Genomic DNA, 25,001 nt, shown 5'->3' on the forward strand with positions numbered 1-25,001 from the left:
TTTTGCAGTGCAGCTGTTGCAGCGTGTGTGGTAACACCTGGCCATGCTGCACTTGGCAAGAGCATGGAAGGGGCTCAAAATGGGTCAAAAAATTACAAGATTAGGGGTTGTTCCATCAAGTCCTCTGCCCACCCTCGCTGACACGTGGTAGTGTTTGCAAGGGTCACCTTTTAGAGGCAAAAGTCACCTTTTAATCAATATATCAGCAGCTCTGTACCCTCTTGGGCTTTGAGCAAGACTATTTGGGCTTTAACCTACTTCAGATCTCCAGGGAACCATGGAAATAATGTAATTATGTTTGTGTTACTTAATATATATCCATACTCTCAGGCAGCATGTGCTGGCCACTGTCTACATTCAGCCACTGCTCTCTGCTTCTGCAAGCAGGAGGTAAAGGATAATTCCAGCTCTGTTTCCAGCAGTCCCAACAGCTGAAGATGACCCCACTCACTGAAGGACACCAAAATGATGCTCACTGTTTCTGGAGTGTTGGAACACTTGTTTTTCAGAGCTACCAGCTGGCCCTAGAGTTGCATAGCCCCCCTTGGGGACAGCAGGGGAAAGGGGGCTGGGAATTAAGTTCTAATAAAATAAACTACATCTGGGAAAATGACCTTAGTGCAATTTTTTTTTGTCTGTTTTTGCATCTTCTATCCTCTGGGTAGTGGTTCAGCCAAAGTGTATGGTACTGTCAGCATCCACACACATGGAAGGATGCTGTAAACCCTGGTCAAACGTTCAGGCTGTGATGGATCACTGAGTATTTCTTTTTTAACCCCTAATTCTTCCTTTTTTTTTCTATTATACTAAGCCTATCACTTCAATCTGATTAAGTTTAGGCAGATAAACATCCTGCCATCTGTCATGAAACTTTTTACACTGCCTGCTGGAGGAAGTGCAGCCGTTTTCCTTTTTGGGTTGCAAAGGCTGCAGGGAGATACTGCCCTGTTTCCCCAAGAACTTATTTAACACCCCCATGTGCTTTGGCCTGCTGTGGGCTCTGAGTTTAGGTTTGAGTCTGGATTTTAAGAGGCAGGATATTTATGTTTGTCCTTAAACACAAAGAAGGAGGTGCTACTTGGCACTTCAATTTGCATTTTGTTGTTTACATCTTTGGCTGTGTTACAGCTAAATGACAGGCCGGGGGGGAGGCATGGGGGATGTCCCCCTGCCATGGGGAGGGTGCAGCATGTCTGCCTGCATGTGAATATCATAAAATGTCCATTTTCTTGTGCAACCCATGGCTGGGACACCCTTCCTCCACAGACACCCCAAGGGAGGGTCTTGATTGAAGGCTTTCCTGATCCCCACCCATTTTTTGGGACATCCCTTCCCAGCACCTATAGAGATGTCAAGGAGCTGCAGCCAGGAGAGGAGAGGAGGGGTCTCCATCAAACTCCAGCCCCATCAAACTCCAACCAGTGCCACAACCCCAAGGGTCAGCAATGTCCCCAACCCCCCCAGACCCCACAGCCGCGCCCGGCCGCGGGGACGGCACAGAGAGGCGAGACACGGGTTATTGAACCAGGAAGCTTTATTTACACAGTAAAAGTAACAAGCAATTTCCTGAGATTGAGCTGCTCTAGTGCAATCAAGTCATGGAGGGGGCAGGAGCAGCCTCCTGGCCCGCCCGAGGAGGGGACACCTGGGGCAGCCCCTCCTGGGACACGCACGGCCCGCGGCGCTTGTGCAATTGCCAGCGAGACTTGGCTACTACAGGTCATAGCTTCAGAAGGCTTTGTTTTTATTCTTCTTCCCATCTTTCTGTTTTTTGATTTGTTTTGTTTTTTATTTGGCCATCCTCTTCTTTTTCTTTCTCGAACACCGAACCCACACACGCCGCAAAGCACTGCTACAATCCTAGAACATCCTACGTCAGTCTGTTTGCCTGGGCAGCCAGGAGCTTTAAACAATGCACTTGAAACACAATTTTATTGGCCAAACAGGCTATGCTAGCACGTGGAAAAATTACAATCTATTTTACAAACGCTTCTTTTCGTTGGTTTCTCTTTTTTTAATGTACTCTTTCATAGGACAGGCTCAAAGAGCTACATCTGCAAAACACACAGCAAACTCCCGTGTGCCTGCTAAGACTTTCTGTGTTAAAATCCTATTTTTTTCAGGATGAAGAACCTTTATTGCTGCTGCCACAGCTTTGGTGTCATCCCAAAACAGCTGCTGCCCAGACTGGGTCACACCTTGGACAAGCCACTGAGTCCCTTCACAATAATGAACTTCTTTTAGCTACCTAGCAAGGAATAACATCCCTTGTCTGCATATTACTTTAGTATCACATTCTGGCAGCCGGCAGGGGTTTGCCAGGGGATTTGGGGGGTTCCCAAAACATCTGTGTAATAGGTGAAGTCCTTTACAAACCAAGAGCAAGACCCCCAGGGGATGCCCTGCTCTCCCACTGCGTAGGGGACAGATCTCCTGACACCAGGGGAGCAACGCCACTTCTGACTTTACAATCAACAGGATGTCCCCTGGATCTGAGGCACATACTATATTATATTTAATATTTTTAATTACTTTATTTATATATATATTTATATATATATATAAATCCACAAATGTTTTACCTCTACAGAGAGAGAGAAAGAGAGAGAGAGAAAAAAATTTTAAAAGTAAGGCTTTCTTAAACTAAGTACATGAAATCATACAAACCCAACAAGAAATACCCAACAGAACACCACTGTGGCCTCAAAACTGTCGCTAACTGTAGTCTGTGCCTACACCAACGTGCCCAGTATAAGGCCATGACTCATTGGAGAAGCATTTTTAGTAAGGCAAACGGGTTGTGCTGAATGTAAACTGAATGCTACGGCTACGTCCAGGACACATGGGCCATGGCCCTTTGGCCAGGTCCAGGACAGCTGGGCCCTGGTCTGTTGGCCACCTTCCCACTCTGGGGGGTTAGCATGGCACCAGGAGCAGCCCTTGGAAAGAAAACAGAAGCCCTTAGGAATTCCAGCCCTGGGGATGCCCAGGCCAGAGCCCGCCCGGAGCTCTGCGGTGGCCGGACATGGATTTGGGTGAATTTGCCCTTTGTTGCTCAGCTGAGGAGGTGCCTGTGGCCAGCAGGAGCTGAGTGCCCCGAGACCAGCATGTGTCAGTGGTGGGGAGGGATGGATGGAGCATCAGGAAGACTCAAAGCCAAGAACTTTGCTGTGAGGGTGCCACTGCAAGGGCACAGACAGAGGGGCAGCAGCCTGGGAAAACACGCGTGGCTGGACCCTCCACAAGAGGAGGAATAAAAATTAACCCAGGGTATATTTTTTTCTAAGTGATGCATAAAGTGACATTTCAAAAGAGCTGGAGCATTCCCCAAAATGAAAAGACATCCCTGTCATCCCCTCCCCGAATGTCTGGGGCTCGTCCTGCTTGCCTGGAGAGAGTGGACATGGCCACAGCCACCAGCAAAACCTCAGCAGTGCCAGGGTAACAGGGGTAACAAGCAATGGGTTCCACTGTGGTGGGAGATGCCACACACATCCCAAACCACTGTGGAAAAAAGTGCACTAACAAAACCAGAAATGATGAATGAAACCTGTACCAGCAGCTCTCAGCCTTTCTGAGTTATGGACCCTCAAGGCATTGCCAGTGGGGCTGCTGGCCCCATTAAAAATGTCCTGTCTTCAGCTGCTCTTGGTATCTAAGGTTTTTTCCTTTCTCGTGTTTGCAAAGCTCGGGAAGTGATCCCTGAGCTTGAAGGAACCAGCAGAAGGAATCCAGAAGATGCTGGAAGCCATTTGTACAGATTTCCTAGAGCTTTAAACAAACAAACAAATAATAAAAATAAAAAAAAAATTAAAAAAAAGAGGGAGAAAAAAGAAATATGTGTCCTTCTAAACCTGTTAGCAAGTGGACAGCTTATTTTTAGCAAAGAGAATTCATATTGTACAAACATAATGGTCACCACTTTATCTGTGCTTTAAAAAGGCACAGGAAGAGGAAAAGCTTTCAGTGCTGCTACCTGGATTTTCAGCCTTTTGCCAGCTGACTTTGTCAAGTAACCCCTCCAAGATGTGCCTCGGGCAGGCAGCCCTTCACAGTAAAGCCAAAATAAAAGGGTGGCAGCCATGCCCTGGGTAGCAAAATGGGCACAGCTGCTGGTAAATGGGTAAACAGCCCAGCCCTGCTCAAAACAGGGTGTTGAGAACCCAAATGAGGGTGGCACAGAGCCTGAGTAGGGTTTTTTTTTTTTTCCCAAAAGAGCTGAGAGAGCGGGGCTGGGAAGGAAAAAAAAACAGGGAAGGAAGGCATTTGAGCATCCCCGTTCAGCGCCCAGGAAGCGCTGCTGCGGATGCTGCCCCACATGGGCCAGGGATCTGTTTAATTCCTCATCAGGAAAAGGAAAACTAAAAATATAGGAGTACAAAATCCAGCTCTTGCCATTATTAAATTTAAGCAAAACACTTCACTTGTGATTTCCTCCTCACGGCACTGCCAGGGACATGGGGAGTGAGGGGGTGCTGGGGCCACAGGGGATGTGGCCAGAGGAAAGGAACCGCGGCCACCCCGGTGGCCACCAGCCAGTGCTCGGTTTGCAAATCTCAATATTCTGCTTTTCCCCCCCTTTCCCAGTCCCAGGGGTGGTGGTTTCTCCTTGTGCACCCCTTTCTGAACTAGCACAGGTGGGACCTGTAGGAGCACGGCCAGCTCCATCAGCTCCACCCCTATCCTGGCAAAAGCCATTTACTCTTGGATTCTGAGTTTTTGGCGATCCCCGCGCCTGGTTTCCCTGTGGGACAGGCACTTTCCTCGGCCTGGCTGATCTCTGGCTACAGTAGTTACAAAGAATTTCAAGATTTACACACGCATGCACACGAATTCCTCTAAATACCTGATGAAATTTTGGCAAAGCTGCTTCATCCCCTCCAGCTGGCAGGAGAGGAGCAGTGACAGGATCCCACAAACTCGCCGGCAACCAGGAGCCCTGCACGGCTCTGCTGGCAGCCCCCAGAGCCCAGGGCGAGAAGAGCTGCTCCCTCCTCAGTTGTTTTCTATCTGCTCGATGTCTATCTCGCCATCCAGCTGGAAGAGGCTCTCGCTGCCCGGCCCGCCGCTCCGCCAGGCCGCCCTGTCCTCCTCCTTGCCGGCGCTCTCCTCCTCTTCCTCACAGGACAGGTCATCCCTGCTGGCCCGGCGCTCCTCGGGCCTGGCCCGCGGCGGCTCCGGGACCGGGGTGCAGGCGGGGGTCCTGCCCGGCATCACCTCCGGGGCCGCCGTCCATGCCTGGGGGCCTGTAGGCCGCTGGGAGCCGTCCTCGGCCGTGGTGCTAAGGCAGCTGAGGCTGTTGAAAGTCTGGCGGTTCTGCAGAGGCAAGGGGAGAGAGGCAGCTGAGGTAGAGACCGGGAATCCTGAAGCTGGGGTGGAAGTTACACCAGATGAGCTAGGAGTGTTCCCGACCTCAAACCCGAGCTCCCTCAGCACAACAGAAAACAAGCAGAGCAGCAGGAACACTCAGCAGGTCCCCAGGAGATGGAGAGATGCTGCATCTCCCCATCCGTGGCAGGTCCTGTGGCACCCGTGTCCCTGCAAAAGGCAACGGCATCAAAACCGCCCCCAGCCTGCTCTGCATCGGTCCCATCACCATCTCCACCCCATGCATTGACCAGTTCCACATGTAAGGCAGAACAGAGCTCACCAAAAACAAATGAACATTTCCAACAACTTCCCTTATTAGCCAAGAGAAACTTCAGCACTTTCTTTCAGTAGCTGGAGCTTGTGTCCTGCTAAACCCTCCTCTGTGATGGCTCATGGCTCTTCCCCTCACTAAAAACCAGGCCAGCACAGTTGTCTGTTCCCTGAGTCTCCACGCCTGGTTACCTTGGCTAGAAACTTGATTCAGTTTATGTACTGTCACGCCTTCTAAACAGTTTCAAACTCTGACAATGACAAGGAGCATGCAGGCATTCCAAACCCTTTGGAGCAGAGCACGCAGAACCTCCCAGGGATGCAGCCTGGCCACGAGTGTGCTCACCTGCCAGGGAATGCCTTTAGCCCGGGTTGGTTTTTAAAAGAACAAACTAAACCCTCATTACTGAGTGCCAATGGAAATAATGAGGCCATGCCAGTGGCAGAATGTGTGCTCTGAGCAGGAGGAGACTGAGGAGGATCTCAGCAGCTTGCGGAGCCTCTCATCAAGCCAGCATTCACTTCTCAGACATTTGGCTTGGAGGTAACCCATGGAATAGGCCTGAATGGGAATTCCATAAATTCCTGGGAGGAAGGCAGCCCCCTCACTAGCTAGAGATGTTCACCTGTTACTGGTCAGTTCTGGGTCCCTCATGACAAGAAAGAGGGGCTAGAGAGTGTCCAGAGGAAGGAATGGAGCCAGGAAAGGGTCTGGAACACCAGGAGAGGCTGAGGGAGCCAGGAGAACTTCAGCTCCCAACAGAGCATTGGTGACACAGAGTGACAGGGCTGCTGCCTCTATCTCCTCTGGCTGGCCCAATTCAGGACCAAACACACAGCCTGAGATACAACCTTGCTCCAAAACATCCCCACTGGCATTCCCAGGGAATTAGGCATGTTTGCTTGAGGGTTTTTTTATTCAAATCCAGGTGAGCTGGGAGAAACTCCACTACAATAACTTACCCCAGGCTGTAAACAAAGGAAGATCACCCATGGACCAGAGGCTTTGTGTGCTGCTCTACCCCATGTACATGGTAAAAAGAGTAATTGCAGAGGCTGCTCTATCTAAACAGAGGAGTTCCTGCTACCCCAGGAGGAGCTGGCCACTGCCCAAGCTGGGGGAAGTTACATTTTGCATGGCCTTCAGTCTCTGAAACCTTCAAAAACCCACAAACCCCAAGCCCGTGTGAAAAAAAGGACATTTGTTCTCTCAGTATGCAATTGCACCCACCCCTCACGTCATCCTGGTCATATTTTTTTTTTATCCCAGCCATGCCTCTGTCTTCTGGGTGCTGAGCATGCAACAGCTTCAAGCAGAGAGCTGCACACTGTGGTTAATGGACTACTCGTAATTACCACTGGAGAAGGCCTGAGGACATAGTAGAAATATTTTCTAAGCACTTCACAAAATTTGCAAGCATATTTCCAACAGCGATTTAGGCACTTGAACAGCCTAGGTCTCCTGAAAGTCAACAGCCCTCTCAGAAGTGCAAATCCCTTCTACAAACAAAACTCTGGCACTTTTGGGAATGCTATTTTTTTTTCCTTCTTAATCGAGCTTGTCTCCTGGATCAGGTACTTCCCAGGGTTTGGTACCCAGGTGTGGACATGCTGGGCTGCTACATCTATCTAGTGGGATAGAGCATCCTCAGAGGATGGGAGATGCTCTCCAGTGCTTCAGAGGAGATGACGATTCCTGTGGTGGTGAATGAAGGAGGATGCAGACTGAAGAGTAACTCAACAGGTCCAGCACATTCTTCCCATCCAAAAGAAAAATGTTTCCAAGCTTGGACACGTCTCAGGGAACAGCCATGAAGTTACTTGACTTTCAGGGAAATTTTACATCTTATGGGGCTTGGGCAACCCAGCCAATGGGCTCATTTTCCCTGCTCAAATCCACAGAAGCTGCAACCCTTGAGTCATTCCAGGGAATGCAAGAGGATGGAAAACCCCTTCTGCTGCTCCTGGTGCTGCAGCAGCTGCTGGTGGCGGAATGCCACGTGCAGAGGGTGCTCCCTCTGAGGCAGGTTTGACAGCTCAGAAAGCAAGTTTTCACAGGCACTGCCTGCCAAAAAATGCCACAGCTCACCTTGCCAGCGGCTGGGGTCAGGAGGGTCCCCCCAGGACCGTGATCACCAAGCCAGCATTCCATGGGCTGGCTGTGGAGCAGCAGCGGATCAGCCACCACCATCAATGCAGAGTCTGTCTGCAGCCCTTTCAGAGTTCTTTGCTCATTTTTTATTTATGGGGTGAATTTAGCACGTGCTGAGCTGGAGAAACCGGGCAGTCAAGTCCTCTATTGATATCAGAAAAGAGCAGGTTTGGTGGCACAATGTGGCGCTTTTGTTCCCCGTGGCCAGGCAGCCTGGGCTCCTCTGAGCCTCTCCACAACCTTGGCCTCCAGTGCCAGAAAAAAAGGGGTGTCAGGCACCTCAAATCCTGTTGGTCTCAGGGAAACTGTGGGAATGCAGCACAGACAGCTTTTGGGAGATGTTTCTGGCTGTTCTGCCTTCACCCAGCGAGCACCTGTAACGCACCTTACACCCAAACCACCTTTATCAACCACAAGGACCCGTTTTGGACCATTTGAGGTGCTGACTTTTCTTCCCCCAACCCTTCCCAAAGCTGCACACTGGGCAAGCCCTCAGAGAGAAAATGAGGCGTTGCTAATGGAAGTACTTGAAAAATCATCTAAAAATACATTATTAAGAATTTCTTGGTCACTTAGAACAAGCTGCAGGGCTGCTCCAGATCAAAGCCCTTCTCGCAGGCTGGTAACCAAAGTCAGGATACTTCTCCTTCCCACAGGGTCTCGTGATGCTCCACACTGTGCAGGCACCAAGGCTACAATCAGAGAAGGCTGCAGGAAGCGGCTCATCCCTCACATCCATCCTTTTCCTCAGGTTTTCCCTCCCCATCAGGGATGGGGCTGGTGGCTGCAGAGCCCTAACAGCAAACAGGAGAAACCCCCCAGCAACACTCCCATGCCTGACTCTTCCCGTGGTGAAACACCCAGCTGTGAGCTCTTCCCCAAAACACATCCCTGCAAACGTAGTGGCTCTACCAGAACAAACATCAGCAGGACAGTGATCCTGCGGGGATCACAGCTTTTGCTCAAACACCTTTATTTTATTTTTTTCCCTCACCCTGCCAGGTGATTGCCGCAATTTTCCCGGGAAAGGTGCAACTCTACAAGCTGTCAGCAGCACCGGCCCTACCTCCCAAGCTGTCATCACCTCCTGTTAGCACACTGGGCTACAGTTGCTTCAGAAAGCTGAAAATAACCCGGTGCCAGAAGGGAAGGGGGAAGCGGGCAGCAAGCTCCATGCGGGAATGATGATGAGCCTCTGCCAGCCCTCCCGAGCCAGCAGTCACCTCCACTGGGGGATTCTCTGCCTGGCTCGAGTTTAAATCACTCTCCAAGGCAAACATCTCCTGTAAAACACCTCCAGCCTGAGTTGTTATCTTTATATCGTTATATATAAATGCTTTGGTTGTTTCATCACGGTAAATCCTGCCTGGCATCTGCTCCAGGGAAAGCGCTCATCCGTGCTGCTGAGGAGGAGGGAGAGGTGCTTGACACTGGAAAATGAGACTGGAAAATGGGTCTGAGTTGGTTTTTAAGCTCTGCAGAACTCCATTATGGCAGCTGCTGTGATTTGGGCCGTGCACACACACACACAGACACGTCACTGGGATTCAAAGCTCTGCGCTGCCTTTGAGGCACCCACAATCTTCTCCAAGGAAAACCATCCCCAGGCTGGTTTCCTGGTGAGTGGAGGTGGAAGGGACATGGGGAAGGAGCTGCAGCAAGCATGGCTTGATCCTGAGGCCCCAATAACCACTTCTCTTTATAACAAAGGAGCATCTCAGCAGCTTTGCCAGCTCAGAAATGTCTGTTACCTTCCCAAGTCACTTCTGACCACAGTATTAAACAAACAAAACCAAAAAAAAGCAAGAAGGAGGCTTTAAGTCATTAGTTCTGATGCTGCCTTTGGAGCTGGTGGAGATCATTTGGATTTACTCACAGTTCTGCTCTGTCTCTGGAGTATGTAGCTGCCTCAGTGACAGCAAGGATGTTCAGGGAGATTCCATAAGTGCAAAAGAAAAAGCTGATGTGTGATCCACCAGTTGGAATCCCTCTGGTGCTACAGAGCCCCAGGGAGAGGCTGGAGAGACAAATCCCAGAGAAATACAGCAATGCAGGGAATCAGAGAGCAGTGAACACCCCTCTGGGGCTGCACTGTCCCACCTGAGCACAGCATCCCACAGCATCCCACAGCATCCCACACATGGGGACCCAGCACAGCCTCCCAGCCCATTCCTATTCATAATAATAATTGGAGGAAACCCTCATTTCCTGCCAAGAACAAATATTTTCCCTAACAGACACCGAACCCTTTGCTGGAAGCTGGAAAAATCCATTTGCTCAGACAGTGATCACTGTGTATTTATTTATTCACAGGTTGCCCTTCCCAGCCTTTCACCTCTGCCTCCTCCTCTGCATTCTCTTGGGATCCAGATCCCTGGAGCACTGCAGGCCCTGTTAGAGCCCTAGATACTGAGAATTTGAAACTTTCTGTACTAACAGACTCTAAACCCCAAGAAAACACTACATTTGACCTAAAGGCATAGAGAAAACTTCCAAAATTAATTAATAACACAAAGATTACAAGTGTATAGTTTAATTAGAAGTATATAATATCGCTAAATAGAAAACTTAACGTTTTAAAATATAGTAATATATATAAAACTAAAATAAAGATTTTAAAACAATAACTAATCCTTCTTCTTTACCTTCTTCTTCATATGGTTAATTAATATTTTATAATTAAACAAAAAAATCCACATTACAAACTTCAAATAATTAAATTATTAAATTTAAAATAAAAATAATTTACGTGCAATTTCTTAATTAATAATTTAACCTTTAAAAACCTTATATAAAAATAGCTACCCATTTTATAACTTATTAATAAAATACTATAAAATTCATAATATAAATAAAAAATAATAAACACAAAATACCATCTCTAACACTTCAATCCCAACCTTAATAAAAAATTTTTAAAAACCCAAAAACCAACAAGGCCCCTCATGCCAATGCAATCAGCACTGCCAGGATCCCAGTGGGGACAGTGGCAGGGCTGCTCTCCCAGTGATGGCTTTGCAGGGCCAAGGATTTCAGTGGAAAATGGGGAACCTGAGCCTGACTTGTCCCCAGAGCTGCCAAAAGTCCAGGATTTGGAGTGGCTCATCTTTGGGGAAATGCAGTGATTTGACTTGTCCCAGGGTAGGATGACACATACTAACATGGAATTATTCTCTTTTCGCAGCCCTATTCCATTTCCATACTTCATCATTTTCAGCACAGAAGTAACATTTCTGTTATGCCCCTTCAGGGCCTAAATGTTAAGGCAGGACCTTATAAAAATTAAAACCAAACTTCATGTCACAGTTTCAGTAGCAGTGAAAAGAGAATACCAGGAAGTAAAGGGATAAAATCACACTGTGGATGACCAAAAATCCAGAGTGTGTGGCACCTACACCCACATCCCCCCCCTTGCCAAGACCTCCTGCAAATCCAATGCAGACTTGAAATACACCTCACTTTTCTGTCACAGCCTCGACCTCGGGCTAGCCCTGAGCATCTCTCTCTGGAAAGGAAAAATGAAGGGCCTTTATTTATTTATTTATTTATTTACTTATTTACTTATTTACTTATTTACTTATTTAGCACCATTTCCTGAAATGCTTTGCCTTCCTGAAATGCTTTGGGAGATTTTTGCATGGTGAGTGGTTCCAAGTAACTCCCAGTAGCTCCTATCTAAGCCAGTAGTTCCTAGAGTGCTGGGGTTCTTTTGTAAACCATAATCAAAAATCCCTTTGGGCTTTTTTGAGCCAAAATGCCCTGTTATAGCATGCTGACTCCTTCAAGGGTGAATCCCAGTGCTTTCTAAAAGCTGTTTTTTGGAGTCACACAGCATACAGGGATGGGAGGGTTAATGAGCACGTGGCGAATCAGATGTGCATCCTCGGGATACAATTGGATTTTGTCCATCTTTGGGACAGACACTGCCAAGCCTTGTTTGTGTTCCCAGCCCTGTCCTCCCATGTGAGTGCAACACTCAACCCTGCATCCCTGAGCTCGTGGTGGGATGGAGCAGGGAGCAGGGGATGGAGGATGGAGGCAAGGGCAGGAGATGCAGCCAGGAGCAGGGGATGGAATGGGATGGAAGTGGGAGAGACCTCAGAGCCCCTTCCTGTGCCTGAGGGTGCTGAACTAGAGCTGGAGAGGGACTCTAGACAAGGGAGTGACAAAATAAGGGGGAATGCCTTCATGCTGCCATAGGGCAGGGAGAGATGGGATTTTGGGAAGGAATTCTTCCCTGTGAGGGATGTTGAGACGTGGCATAGAGTGCCCAGAGAAGCTGTGGCTGCTCCTGGATCCCTGCAAGTGTCCAAGGCCAGGCTGGATGGGGCTTGGAACACCCTGGGACAGTGGAAGGTGTCCCTCCCACCTTCAAAGCAGTTTCTTTTGATCCTCACCCAAAGGCTTTTTCCCACCAAGCCACAAACTGACCTTTGCAGACTCTCATTCCTGTTTATTTAAAAAACACTGGGGCTTGGAAGCTGGAATCCCTCTCAGAAGTTACATCAATAGCAAACTATTTCCTGGGATACGTATGGAATTTGAAACCTCCAGTTTTTTGCCTATCAGTACATTTGGAAATATTTGTCACCGGCTCAAGTGGGTGCTGACTCCAACCAAGATCACTGCCACCTCTCCTGCCCTCTGCAGCAAGCCTGAAAGGTGCCAAAATGCAAACAGAAAATCTTCTTATGTGAAAATTAGGGATTTTTATCCCTCAAGGAAAAACTTGGGTGCTCAGAGAGGAGAGGTCCCTTCTCCCACCCTGCAGTTTGAAACTTCTTCCCACTCAGTGCCAGGGCCAGCCTGAAACACTTCAAACTGGTGGGCTGCTTGATTCAGCTCTGGGAGTGTACAAACTCCTTTGTGCCTGGATCCTCACGGAAACTGCCAGCATTCCTAAGTTTGGAAGGGAAAACAAGGCAGAGGGGCCAGCCAGGCTCCCAACCATCATAAGCATGACACTCTGCACTGTGTCTGGAGACCCTCTGGATCTGCAGCCCAGGCTGGAGCTGATTTTAACCCTGAAAACCACAAGAACCACACATCCTCATTTCGGGGGATGCTCCTGTGATTCCTGGTGCAGATGACTCCATCCTCTGAAGGCACGTGCTCCTCGCAGGGCAGTGAAGTCACCCCGTGAAAGGCTCTGTCTGTCCAGGCAGCCAGGGAACAACGTCAATGGTCCCCTTGTGCCCAGACCCTTCCCACAACAGGCACAAAGTCCTCTCTGTAACTCACCCTCAGCAGGCACACCCAGGGCTTCACCCTCACCACCTCCTCAGCTGTGCCCACTGCTGCCAGCACCCTCTCACCCACCCACCCCTCACAGGGAGGAAGTTATGAACTCACAACCACGGGATGCTCTCCATAAGCCATGGGATGCAGAGCAATATTGTATTTTAATTGCTTTATTTATTCTAGAGTGGCTGCTCTCTGTCTCATTTACTGCAAGACATTACATAATACAGAGCTTCACAGAGGAGAAATACTTTGACAGCTGCATGGGAATCCTCAGTGTTCATGGGTACAACCTTTGTAGAAAATTAAATGGATTTTAGGGAAAACTCAGGAGTTAAAGAACAGGAGTACAGCATTTGTTAGGAGAGATGTAGCTCTTCAAACTGCAACTTCTCTGGAGGCTCACAAAGGGACTAAAGCCTTGAAGAGCCATCAGAAATGGGGCACAAGAGCCACATCCAAGCCTTGATTTGCTACCAATACACAGATCCTACAACAGGGAGGAACCAGGATCTCAGCACATCTGACAATTTCTGTCAGCAGTGCAAAGCCTTACATGCCGCTGAGATATTTGTGCCTTTCTTTTCATGGAAAGTTGTGTTTTCAAACTCTACAGCACCACCCTCCATTTCCAGCCAGGACTACTCCTCTCTGGGGTTTGTGCTGCAGGGAACATGGCTGGGTTGAACAAATACATATATACATTAAAAATTAGAAAAATAGAATGGTTTGAGTTGGAAGGAACTTCAAAGACCATCACGTTCCAACCTCTGACTTGGGCAGGGACACTTTCCCCTAGACCAGGCTGCTCCAAGCTGTATCTAACCTGCCCTTAAACATTTACATATATTTTTTTTTTGATATATATATATATATACACATATATATTTTTATATATACATATGCACACACATATATTTTTAATATATATACACACACATATATTATATATATATATATATACACACATACGTATAAACGCATATATAAAAATAAATTATCCATTTAAAAAACACATCTGTATCAAGGATAGCTGTGTTTGGAACCGTCCTAACACAAAATGAAATCTCTCAGTGACCACCACATCAAAATTTTAGACAGCAGGAAGCAGAATGGGGAAGAGATAGCGAGGGCTTTCGTGGCCACAGCTGGGGATTATTGCAAATTCCCACTGAGGGTGGCAGTCCCTGGTGTGAGGGACGTGTCATGTGTCCCCTGCAGCTGCCCAGAGCCTGTGTGAAGGAAGGCAATCTGCACACACCAAGATCAGGGCTGGCCTATGGCTCAGCTTCCCGTCAATGACTCAGCCAAGCCACCAAACCCAATGTTTGTGCTGCCACGAGATATTTCAGCACACAACGCCTGAGATCCCAGGAAATGTTCACACCAGGATGTCAGAAAGCAGTAGATGTGGAGGTGGGACATGTCAAGTTCCTCTGGAGAAGAATCCACCACACCACAGGGTAGGAAAACCCAGCGGGTGTCTCTCCATCACACAGCATCCCTGGCAGAGTGTGATTTTATTTCAGAAAATCCATCTTCTCGCCTAATTCACCCAGATGCTTCTCTGAGTGACTTGCAAAGGGTAAAACCACTCATTCCTGCCAAAATCAGCCCAGGTGGGAGGACTCCTGGGGTCTAAGAAACCTCCTGTCACCTTTGTGACACTTTTCATTTCCCATTTATTTTAGATGCACCCACATCAGAAAAAGGAAAACCAGCTCTTTAGAAACCCTCCCAATTCATGGAAAAATCTGATCCCAGCCATTTCTGATCATGGCCTGCCCCTACAGACACAGTCCCTGGGGCTGTGAGGCCAAGAGCACTGTGCCTTGGAAGGAGAGCAAGCTGTGAGAAGATTCATTACCACTCTGCCAGAGCAGCTGCTGGCATCAGGGATCAGGGATGTGTCCTCCTTGGGCTTGTGCTCCACGTGGGAAGAAGGAATAAAAGCTGAGGATGGAAAGCAAGCCCAAACCCTACACTGAAATGAGAGGATGGTTCATGTCCTTGTGTTAAGGAGGTCAGAGATGCCAGGCCAGGCACCCAAACTCTCCTTGATTGGAGTGAAGATGGAAACCAGCCTCTTCCCACTTCACCTGCCTCCAGACTTGGGATAATTAAATGACACCTCATCATCACCCACTCAACCTGACTGAGACCCCTCTGATCACTCCCAGTTTGAAGGCAAAGAGGCACAAGGCAAAGAGTTCATGTGCACTTAAAAGGAGCAGGAGGAGTGTTGTGGTGCCTGTGGCTTTTTAAAATTGTTGCTATTTCAATGACAATGACAACCATGTGCAGGGTTTGGTTTCTGCCCAAAGTTGAAGCCTGTCTGGTTTGGTGTCATATAAGCAAATAATAAAGGGAGGGATTTGGGCTCACCTTCCCTCTCTGGGCTATGGGAATTACAGACAGAAGAGACACACTAGGATTTTGAGGAATGAAAGGCAATATTTTCCTAAGTATTTTCCCTGCCAGCTTAACTTCAACATTTAGATTTCTCTCTTAATTAGCCCAGTTATGTAGCCATGTAATTGCTTCCAGGAGTGGCTCCCTCCCCTCCTGCCTGGCCTAAATATCCCTCCCAGTATGAAGAAAACATTTCTTTCAGGTCAAATTATTTTTATTTTGATTATGGTACCAGGTTTCAGCCCTACAAACACACGTGGTTACCAGCACAAGTGAAAAATTAACCAACCTGCTGCCAGATCCAGATGCTGATCCAGTACCCAGTACCTCAAAGCTCAGTTCCCACTTTGACAACAGCACCCAGGGACTCAGGGAAAGCCCCATATCTCAGTTTCCCCATCTGAAAAGTGAATCCTTTGTGGATAACTGGAAAGTCCAGTCTGGACACTTTGGCTTTGCCCATTGCCCACAAGGTGTTTCTACCCTGTATAAACCCAGACTTGAGCACATGTGCAGCCACACAGACACTTGCCATTATTTCAGCTCTCCCTCTGAAATCACCCAACTTTGCATCTCCTGGGCTGGAAGCATTAAAAGCAGCCTGGGGGATACCCAAATGTGCAGGGTTTTCTCGAGCACATTCATTCCCCACGAGGAATTAGTTGGTTTTCCTGGCATTCCCTTCCCAGGGAGGGCTCTGACCATGCCCCACCAAAGGCAAGAATGCTCCCCGTGGCTTGCCTCATCCTGCTCGTCCCTCTGTGCCAGTCCTCCCACGCCAAGAGCTGCCTGCCAGTGCTGCTCTCCACAAGCCATCAGCTCTGAAACCCCAGCCCTTGCACGGCTTTGCTTTCACAGAATCACAAGGTTGGAAGAGACCTTCAAGATCATCGAGTCCAAACCCTTTCCTTCCAGTCTGCTCCAGCCCTGCCGCCCCACACCCAGCAGCACAGCCCTGCCTTGGGGATTCACCCGCTGCCACGGGCACCTGAGCCTGGCTGGGTTTCCTGCCTGGAAACTGAAAATATCCATGGGAGCTGCTTGGACTGGATCCCACTGGGGAGTTCCTTAGTGATGCTGTTGTTGGTTGTTGGTTGTAGCAACCGCTGGGCGTTCGGCAGCAGCTCCGGCCACCCAGCCTGGGCCAGAGGGACAGCAGGGGCTGGGAGAGGGGATGCCCATGGACATTAGGAGAGATGATGCACCAGGCAACCCCTTTCCCATTCCCACAGAGCTTCTGCCACACAGCGTGGAGCTTCTCAACCTTTCCTTATGATATCTTTTCTCCCAGAGGATGAACCACCCCAACACTGAGCAATGCTGACCGTTCAGGCATTGCTTCTCATTTTGGAAGGTGTTTTGGTGTGGGCGACAGCAGCCAGAGAAAACACAAGTATTCCTCAAGCTGAGGGTTTTCCAGGAACGTGGACTGAGCTGCTTTTGGACATCCAAGTGATTGGATTTTTTTGTCATCCTTGGATCACCCACCCATGTCAAAGCCATGGCTATCCAAATTATAAACATGTGCCTGGGCTCAGCATCCATTGGAGGGAAAGGGAAGCTCCTGGGATCTCCTAGGCCAAGACCATTTTTTCAAACCAGCCAACAAACATTGGACTGATGCAATGGAGGGGCTGCCTCAGAACATCCTCACAGGGCAACAAAGGTCTGTCCAGCCAGAGCCCAGACAGTCTCCTCCTTCCCTGTCCATCCTACCAGACAACCACACAATGGTCTGGACTGAAAGGGTCCCTAAAGCCCATCTCATTCCACCCTCTGCCATGGACAGGAACACCTTCCACTGGATTGGGCTGTCCCAAGCCCCATCCAGCCAGGCCTTGAACACTTCCAGGGAAGTGAAATGATTCTTTGTTTGTACAGAGAGAATCAGTGGGCAATTGTGCTATTCCACCCTGTGGCTAGTAAAATATAACAACACATGTACGTGGTTTTTACTGTCCATCCAGATAATTATCTAATAAAATAAGCTTGGCATAATAAATGTTGTTGCTGTGATTTATTAAAAGACAAGAGCAATCCTTATGGTTTTTTTGCCTGATCTCACCCAAATATGTGACTCCTTCACCCTTTTTATCCTCCAAGCTCCTCTGGAGGAGGAAAAGATGATCTCTTCCTCCAATACCACTGCACTCCTTCAAACACCCTCTGCACTGCCAAGCACAGAGCACCATAAAATATCATGTTCTTGTAAGGGGAAAATTCACACACAATGTTGGATCGCACCCATATGGTGAATTTCTCCCAGCAGTTTCGCAGACAACAAGGAGATGCCTTGCACCACACAGGCTTTGCTGGCCCCAGTACTACAAAAAGCCTTTAGGGCAAACACTCCCAACACAGGTGACTCTGGGATGAAGCACAGAAGGTGATCAAATGGAACTGAAGCCATGGGGGAATTTTTAAGGCCAGCAGAAGTTGACAGCCCACCCTGGGAAGTGGCCAGGGCACCCCTGCTCCCACAGTGAGAGCCCTGGGGCCTTCACACCCCCCATTATCACCATTCCACACTGAGCTGGTGGTGTCATTGACTTTGTGACTGTAAACTATTGATGTGGGAAATGCCAAATCATAAAACTCCAGGAAATCTCATGAGTGTGGAAGGAAAATGTTGTCCTTCAATGAAGTCTCTTGCTAACGTCCAGTCACTTGGTCTAGCAGGGAGAGGACCAAGGAGAAATGTTGTCCTTCAATGCAGTCTCTTGCTAACTAGTCACTTGGTCTAGCAGGGAGAGGACCAAGGAGCAAAATCCTCCCTGATTTGTGCTTCAGGTCTGTTATGTGGCTCTATGCAGCAGATCGAAGAGGGAGGTTGTGCTCTGTGTTTGCAACTGAAAATGAAACGTGATAACATCTCTAGAGTGGAAAATTACAGAGCCTAAGAGCAAGTAAAGCCTGCAGCAGTAAGAATTCGGCACCTGACAGAGCCAGGGCTGGGGGCCTTGGGGTGCTGCCTTCATCTCACCATGGCAGGTCCAAGGCTCCTCTCTCCTGAACTCAAAAATGTGGAGTTTAACATATTCCTGCTAAAAACACATGCCAGAAGGAAATGGTGCACTTGGTGTGCAAAAACCAGCATGGAAGAGAAACACATGGATTTGCCAAAGAAATCCATTTAGAAGGGAAGGGATTATTCTGCCTGGACAGCAGGATGTGTTTCCTCACAACACCCACATTACTCCTCATGCCACCCACCCACCCTGGAGGATGCTGCAGTCTCTTGAGCGAAGCAGAGAACACCTGAGCCCCTCGCAGGGACGGCCCCGCCGCCTCTCACCTGGGTCATCTTGGCGAGGTCCAGCGAGGGCCGCTCCTCCTGGACCTCCTCCGGCCTCCTCCTCTTGATTCCCACCTTTTTGTCGTTGAGGACGCAGGGCTGGGAGCGGCTGCGGGAGAGGCCGGCGGCGCGGCGGCCCAGCTCGGGCGTGGAGGCCGGTGTGCTGCAGGCCGAGGGCGCGCCGTACTCCGAGCACGAGAAGCGGTCGTGCGAGCAGGACAGGGACCTCTGAATGTCCGCCCTGTCCCCGCCGTGCCCTCCAGCAGCCGATTTCCTGGGCTGCCCGCCGCAGAGCGGGTTGGAGCGGGCGGGCAGGCTGAAGCTGGAGCTCCTCTGCATGGTGGCGAAGCCGTTGGAGTAGCGCTGCACGCTGCCGCCGCTGTAGCAGCGCCTCTTCTCCACCGGCGTCCACACCTTGGAGCCCAGGGGTCTCCAGGAGGTCCCGCAGCCCGACATCTCATCCGAGAAGGACAGCGAGCGGCACTGGCGCTTACTGGGAGGGGCGGAGGGGTGGCCGTGGGGGTCGCTGAGGCTCAGGTCCTTGATCAGGTTGGTGACGGAGCAGGTGCCGGCCGCGTCCCTCGGCCAGCGCGAGCCCTCCTCGCCCTTGTCCGACAGGCAGTCCCAGATGCTGGCGCCCGGCTGCTCGAGCTGGAGTGGACATTTCCTGCTGAGATCTCTCCATCTGTCATTTTCTGGTTCAGAAAGAAGAAAAGAAAGGGAAAAAAAAAAAACCAAAAAACAACAACACACGCACAGGCATTAGCGTTAATTAATTCTGCGACTCGCTTTCTACGTCCATAAACAAAAAGAGTAGCATATGGGACGTTTTCCAGTACAAATTAATTAACTCTTGGAATATGGTTTCCTAAACTGCCAGCAGAGTGGGTTGCGTGGTGTAGATGGAGAGAGAGACAAAGTGACAGTCCCAGCAGGAGCAAAACTGCTAGAAGAAGATAAAAACATGCCTGTGAATATTCCAGGTTGCACTAGCTAAGGGGAATTCAGCAGTGTAGAATGTTGTGGCTATTGGTTATCTCTGTGCTAAATCATGTCTCAGATGTGTGTGGTTTGTCCTGGGCTCCACAACTGACAATTGCCTGAATTTACAGCTGAATCTAAAAAACATGGATTCACAGAATTTCTGAGGTTGGAAAAGCCCTCTAGGATCACTGAGTCCAATCATTAACCCAGCACTGCCAAGGCCACCACTAACCCATGTCCCCAAGGGCCACATCCACATGGCTTTTAAATTCCTCCAGGAATGGGGACTCCACCAGTGCCCAGGGCTGGACAGCCCTTTCCATGAAGACATTTTCCCTAAAATCCAATCTAAACCTCCCTTGGTGCAACTTCAGGCAGTTTCCTCTTGTTTTATTACTTTTATACCTGGAAGGAGATCCCCACCTGGCTGCCCCCTCCTGTCAAGGAGTTGTGGAGAGTGAGAAGGTTCTCCCTGAGCCTCCTTTTCTCCAGGCTGAGGCCCTTCAGCTGTTTTTATCAGACTCGTGCTTCAGACCCTTCCCCACCTTCCTGTGGACAGCCACAGTGGAAGAGAGGATTAAGGAGAATGATCTCATTCCCACACACATCCCACTGACAGCAAAAGAAGACAGCAAAGCACCCTCAGGGCTGGGCTGCCCTGCAAAGGACGGGGCTCTCTGCAGATACACCTTCAGTGCTCAGCAGGAAAACCATGGCAGGACAGCCCCGCCAACTGCTGCAGTGGAAAAAAGTCATCAGACAACAGCCTCTCCCCAGTGCCTGTTTTTGTCGTTGGCTGCCTCAAACAGAGCCCAGCCGTGCTGGAGAACCGTCGCTGCCAAGTTTCACATGATTGTATCTAAACCAGGCAATATTTTGGGGGGCTTTTTGGGTATTTCCACTCAGGCAACTGAAGGATGTGCCCAGCCTGCAGCTGCAGGTACCAGCCTGGTAGGGAAGATGCAACAGTGCAGAACGCTTCTGACTAAGGTTTCAAGTCAGGAGGTCAGATTTGGGGCCCCTTGCACCACTCTTGGCTGATTTTCCCATTTCTCCCTTCTCCAGCTGCTGCTATAACAGCTCCAGCCACAAACAGCCTGGCTCTGCCCGCAGTAACCGCACGGCGTTTCAACTGTTGCTCTCCTCATTTTAATAAACACAATGAAAAGTGAGAAATCTGCTCTAGACAACTCCATCTATGTTTAGATCTTTATTATTTTTCCTCTGTACTATGCTGCCAGCAGAGAGATTTCTTGGGTCAGGTCAGCAGACAAAAGAAACAGAAATAGAAGCCGATGTTTCATGGCAAGCTGCCACGATCCTCTGGCCGGAGACTGTACAAAAGGCCTTGGTGAGGAGGATACGGGACACCTTCCTCTTTCACCCCTGCTTCAGCACAAACAGCTATAAATCTTCCAAACCTGGCAAAGAAAATGGTAAAAGCACCACTATCCCCAGCCCCAGCTTAGGGTTATTTGCTTTTCCCCTTGCACAATGTGAGCTGGCATAACCTGGCCCCTCTGAGTCCCCAGCCATCACTGACCAGTCCCAAAATACCAGAGAGCCCAGAAAATGGGTTTTCAGTGCAAGTAGGAGGCAGGTTGCCCCGAAAAAAATTGAAAATGGAGTAGTCTAAGGGCCAAGGGTACAATTAAAGAACTCTGGAAAGCCTTATTGAGGAAAAGCAGCTGGTTTTCTGCTCAATTTTTAAAGACTAAGAGTCCCATCCTGTGCAAGTTGATAACGATAATTGCACTGGAGCCATTAATTCTGCCACAGTTAAACATGTATTAATTTTCTTAAACTACAAACCTCAGCCTGGTTTACCCCGAGGCAGCAATTTGTTCCAGGATAAAACCCACCACGAGAGCCCCTTGGTCTGCAAGTGAGCTGCCTGGCTGGAAAACTCTCCTTTTCCTACTGGAGAACAAAGGGACAACCAGAGCACGCTGTAAGTGCAGCCCGAGGGGCTCTTGCCCTGCTTAAACAGATCCTTCTTGGCTGTTAGTGTCCCTGGATTAAACAGCATCTTACTTCTGGATTTTGACTTAAAACTGCAAAAATAAACACTGACACCTTAACAAAACCCAGCTGTTCTCTCACAAAAGCCTCATGGCATCAAACAAACCCTTGTGGTGCTCACGGACTGGAGTCACATCCCAAAATTGGGGAGATGGGCGCTGTCCTCCATCCTTGAGAGCTCTGCACTGCCCCACGGAGAACGGGATCCACGCTCAGAGCACCACAGCCAGCTTTCCAAAGGCTGAGCTCCAGGAGCTGCAGGAGCAGCCCACGGACACATCAGGCCCTTTGCAGCTCAGTGATGGCCCTGGGCTTTTTAAATGACTGCTGTGCTCCTCTGGTGACACAGAGTAAATTTTAATGGCCACTCATAACCACAGAGAAGGGTGTAAAACCAAAACGCTGACACAACTTTAACTACAGCGACACAAATGTGCTGCTATAATATTTTTACAGTTCCTTTTTATACATAATGCATGATCCTTCTGCTCAAGTTTCCTCTACGTTCTTTTCCCATGAAATAATTTACATTAATACATAATTTATTACGGCAACTTGTAAAGCAATTAGAGGTTTCAATCAATTTTTCTTATCCTTTTTGGCAGATAAATTCTGTTTGGAGCCTAACCCAAACATTTGTCTGGGCACAGGTGTACATCCAATTCCCCTTTTTTCCGTGTTGTTCAAGTGGAATTTTGGTCTCACAGTCCCCATGCATAGGGGGAAAAGGCAGCCTGCATTTTCCACTGCCCCGAGTTTATGTTCAGGAGATAATTTCTAAGTGTGGACCACATTTAATGATTGTAATTAGCTGATGGCAGTGCCAGGGAGCTTTCCTAGTGCAGAAATAAGATCAAAATACGATGGGCAGAGCCGTGCTTCAACAGGAAATGAAAACAACAGCCCCAAAATCTGCTCTGGAGATTAAACACACCTTGTGCCAGCAGCCTGCATGGGGGAGGGAAATCCCTGACCTCAGCAGTGAAACGTGCCCAGTTCTTCAGCGGGATCCTCTGGAGAGCTGTGCCTGCTCCAGCTGCACCTCAGCACAATTCCCCCAGCAGCTTTTTCTCTCTGCAGGGTGACTGTGTTTGAATGTGCACCAAGATGCTCTACACTGATGGCCTTTCCAAAAAAACCCCAAAATTCCAGAAAGCCCTGGTTCAGAAAGAGGAGGCATGCATGCCTGGCAGGTGCTTTCAGGATGCATTCAAGGGCCATCACCCCCAAGAAGGGGCTCAAGGTTGGACTTGACGATCTTAGAGGTCTTTTCCAACCTTCATGATTCTATGAGCTGGCTTTTCTCCTGCTTTCTTGGCTTTTCTCTGTCACCCAAGGATGGTGAAAAGCCACTTCCAAAAAGGAGCTGTGCAGCAGTGAGCCCAAGGCTGCAGCTCTGCTCGGAACGATGGTGCTGCCAAACCTGGTGGAGGAGTGATGTGAGAGTGCCAAAGGACAGACAAACTGACCTGAGCGTCCCAGCCCTCACCCTGCTCTCCTGCAGCACCCTAGGGGGGCAAACTCTGAGAGCTCTCCATGGGAAAATGGAAATGATGGAAATGAACAGAGCACTTCCCAGAGGATGAGTGCAGGATCTGTCCCCAGTGGCCCCCCTTCCTCCTCCTCCTTCTCCTGCCTTTTACAATCAGGGCCAGGACTGGGATCCTGCATGTGCAAGCACCTTGTCACCGCCTCAATAAAACCCTGCCTGCAGCTTCCCCCAGAGATAATTTCTTGCTTACACAGAAGACAGGAGATCAGACTGTCAGCACATGCCTACTGAGCTTCTCTTACTAGGTCAGCTTGGACAGGGCTTGGAGCAACCTGGGATGGTGGAAGGGTGTCCCTGCCATGGCCAGAGGTGGAGTGAGATTATCTTTAATGTCCCTTCCAGTTCAAACCATTCTAGGATTCTATGACTTTTGACTTCCTGTATTGAAATTTTTCTGTCTTTGGGTGGATAGCAAAAGACATGGGCAGGGACACCTTCCACTATCCCAGGTTGCTCCAAGCCCCATCCAACCTGATTTTGAACATTTCCAGGGATAGGACATCCACAACTGCTCTGGGCAGCCTGTGCCAGGCCCTCACAGAGGTGGAGTGAGATTATCTTTAGTGTCCCTTCCAATTCAAACCATTCTGGGATTCTGACTTTTGACTTCCTGTATTGAAATTTTTCTGTCTTTGGGTGGATAGCAAAAGACATGGGCAGGGACACCTTCCACATCCCAGGTTGCTCCAAGCCCCATCCAACCTGATTTTGAACATTTCCAGGGATAGGACATCCACAACTGCTCTGGGCAGCCTGTGCCAGGCCCTCACCACCCTAACGCCACAATTTTCTAATATGCCACCTTTTTCTAGCACAGATATTTTCACTGGGGACCTGCCTCAGGGACTGTTGAGGAAGGAAAAGGGTAAAAAAGGAGGGAAAACAACCCAAACCAGCAAACTATCCATCAACAGGACAATTCTTACACTCCTGGGTGTTTCAAGGACCCATCAAGGAGAAGGGAAAGCAGTAGTTGTTGAATTTACAGTTTTAGGCATTTCACCTTTAATCTTCCTCCAGGCAAAGGGCTATATAGAGATAAAACCCAATCTTTTTAGTAATATTATCATTTCACTGGCAGAAATATTTGTCACAAATCTAAAAGCCAAAAGATTATTTAGGTCACCCTGAGAATTGGACCTAACCATGCATCATCTAATATATCAAGTTTTTAAGAATGTTTACTCAATATCCTGAGTTTGGTTACAATCTATAATCCATTTTCAGATTCTTGTAGTGTTTAGTGCCTTATAAGAAAAGCTCCAGGGTTTGGATGACGCTCTCCCTGGCAGAGGCTGAGCTTCCTTCTCTCCTGCTGCCCCATGGCCACAGGGTCCTGAAATAAACTGCCTTCCTGCCCAAAGCTGCCCTCGCCCCAAAGTATCAGAAGGATTATTTTCTAAGATTCTGTTTTGTCTAAAACCCCAAAAAAAATCAGCCAACTTCCCTCCAAACCTCCAACATAGATAGGACTGTGAGTCTTTGCCTCGTGTTGTCTGTGCCACCAGTCCAAACTTCACTGTGTTTATTTATCTCAGTGCTTTCCCCCAACAGGGACTTGGCCCTTTGACATAAAATATTCCCCAAATTTTGCATTTCGATAGTAACTTATTTAAAAAGTCAAGCAAGCTTTCATCCTGGATTAGTCTGTGATTGTGGCCTGCATTTGGGGACACCAAGAACTCTCAGGGAAGATAACTAAA

The 25,001-nt window shown here is 48.8% G+C and overlaps 1 protein-coding gene across 4 annotated transcripts in view; it reads right to left on the bottom strand.

Annotated features, from left to right (window-relative positions):
* Positions 1-1,524: 1,524 nt before the first annotated feature.
* Positions 1,525-25,001, bottom strand: part of FAM53B (family with sequence similarity 53 member B) — a 44,852-nt gene continuing 21,375 nt past the window's right edge. For all 4 annotated transcript variants that reach the window (XM_041415877.1, XM_041415878.1, XM_041415880.1 and 1 more), the window contains 2 exons: positions 18,741-19,435; positions 1,525-5,316 (listed from right to left, as the gene is read on the bottom strand). In XM_041415877.1, coding sequence (XP_041271811.1) covers positions 4,996-5,316; positions 18,741-19,435 — 1,016 coding nt within the window. In that variant the 3' untranslated portion in view covers positions 1,525-4,995. The remainder of the gene's footprint in view (positions 5,317-18,740; positions 19,436-25,001) is intronic.

The sequence above is a fragment of the Onychostruthus taczanowskii genome, unplaced genomic scaffold (genome assembly GCF_017590055.1).
Source record: "Onychostruthus taczanowskii isolate IOZ18803 unplaced genomic scaffold, ASM1759005v1 scaffold5, whole genome shotgun sequence".
Taxonomy (NCBI): Eukaryota; Metazoa; Chordata; class Aves; order Passeriformes; family Passeridae; genus Onychostruthus; species Onychostruthus taczanowskii.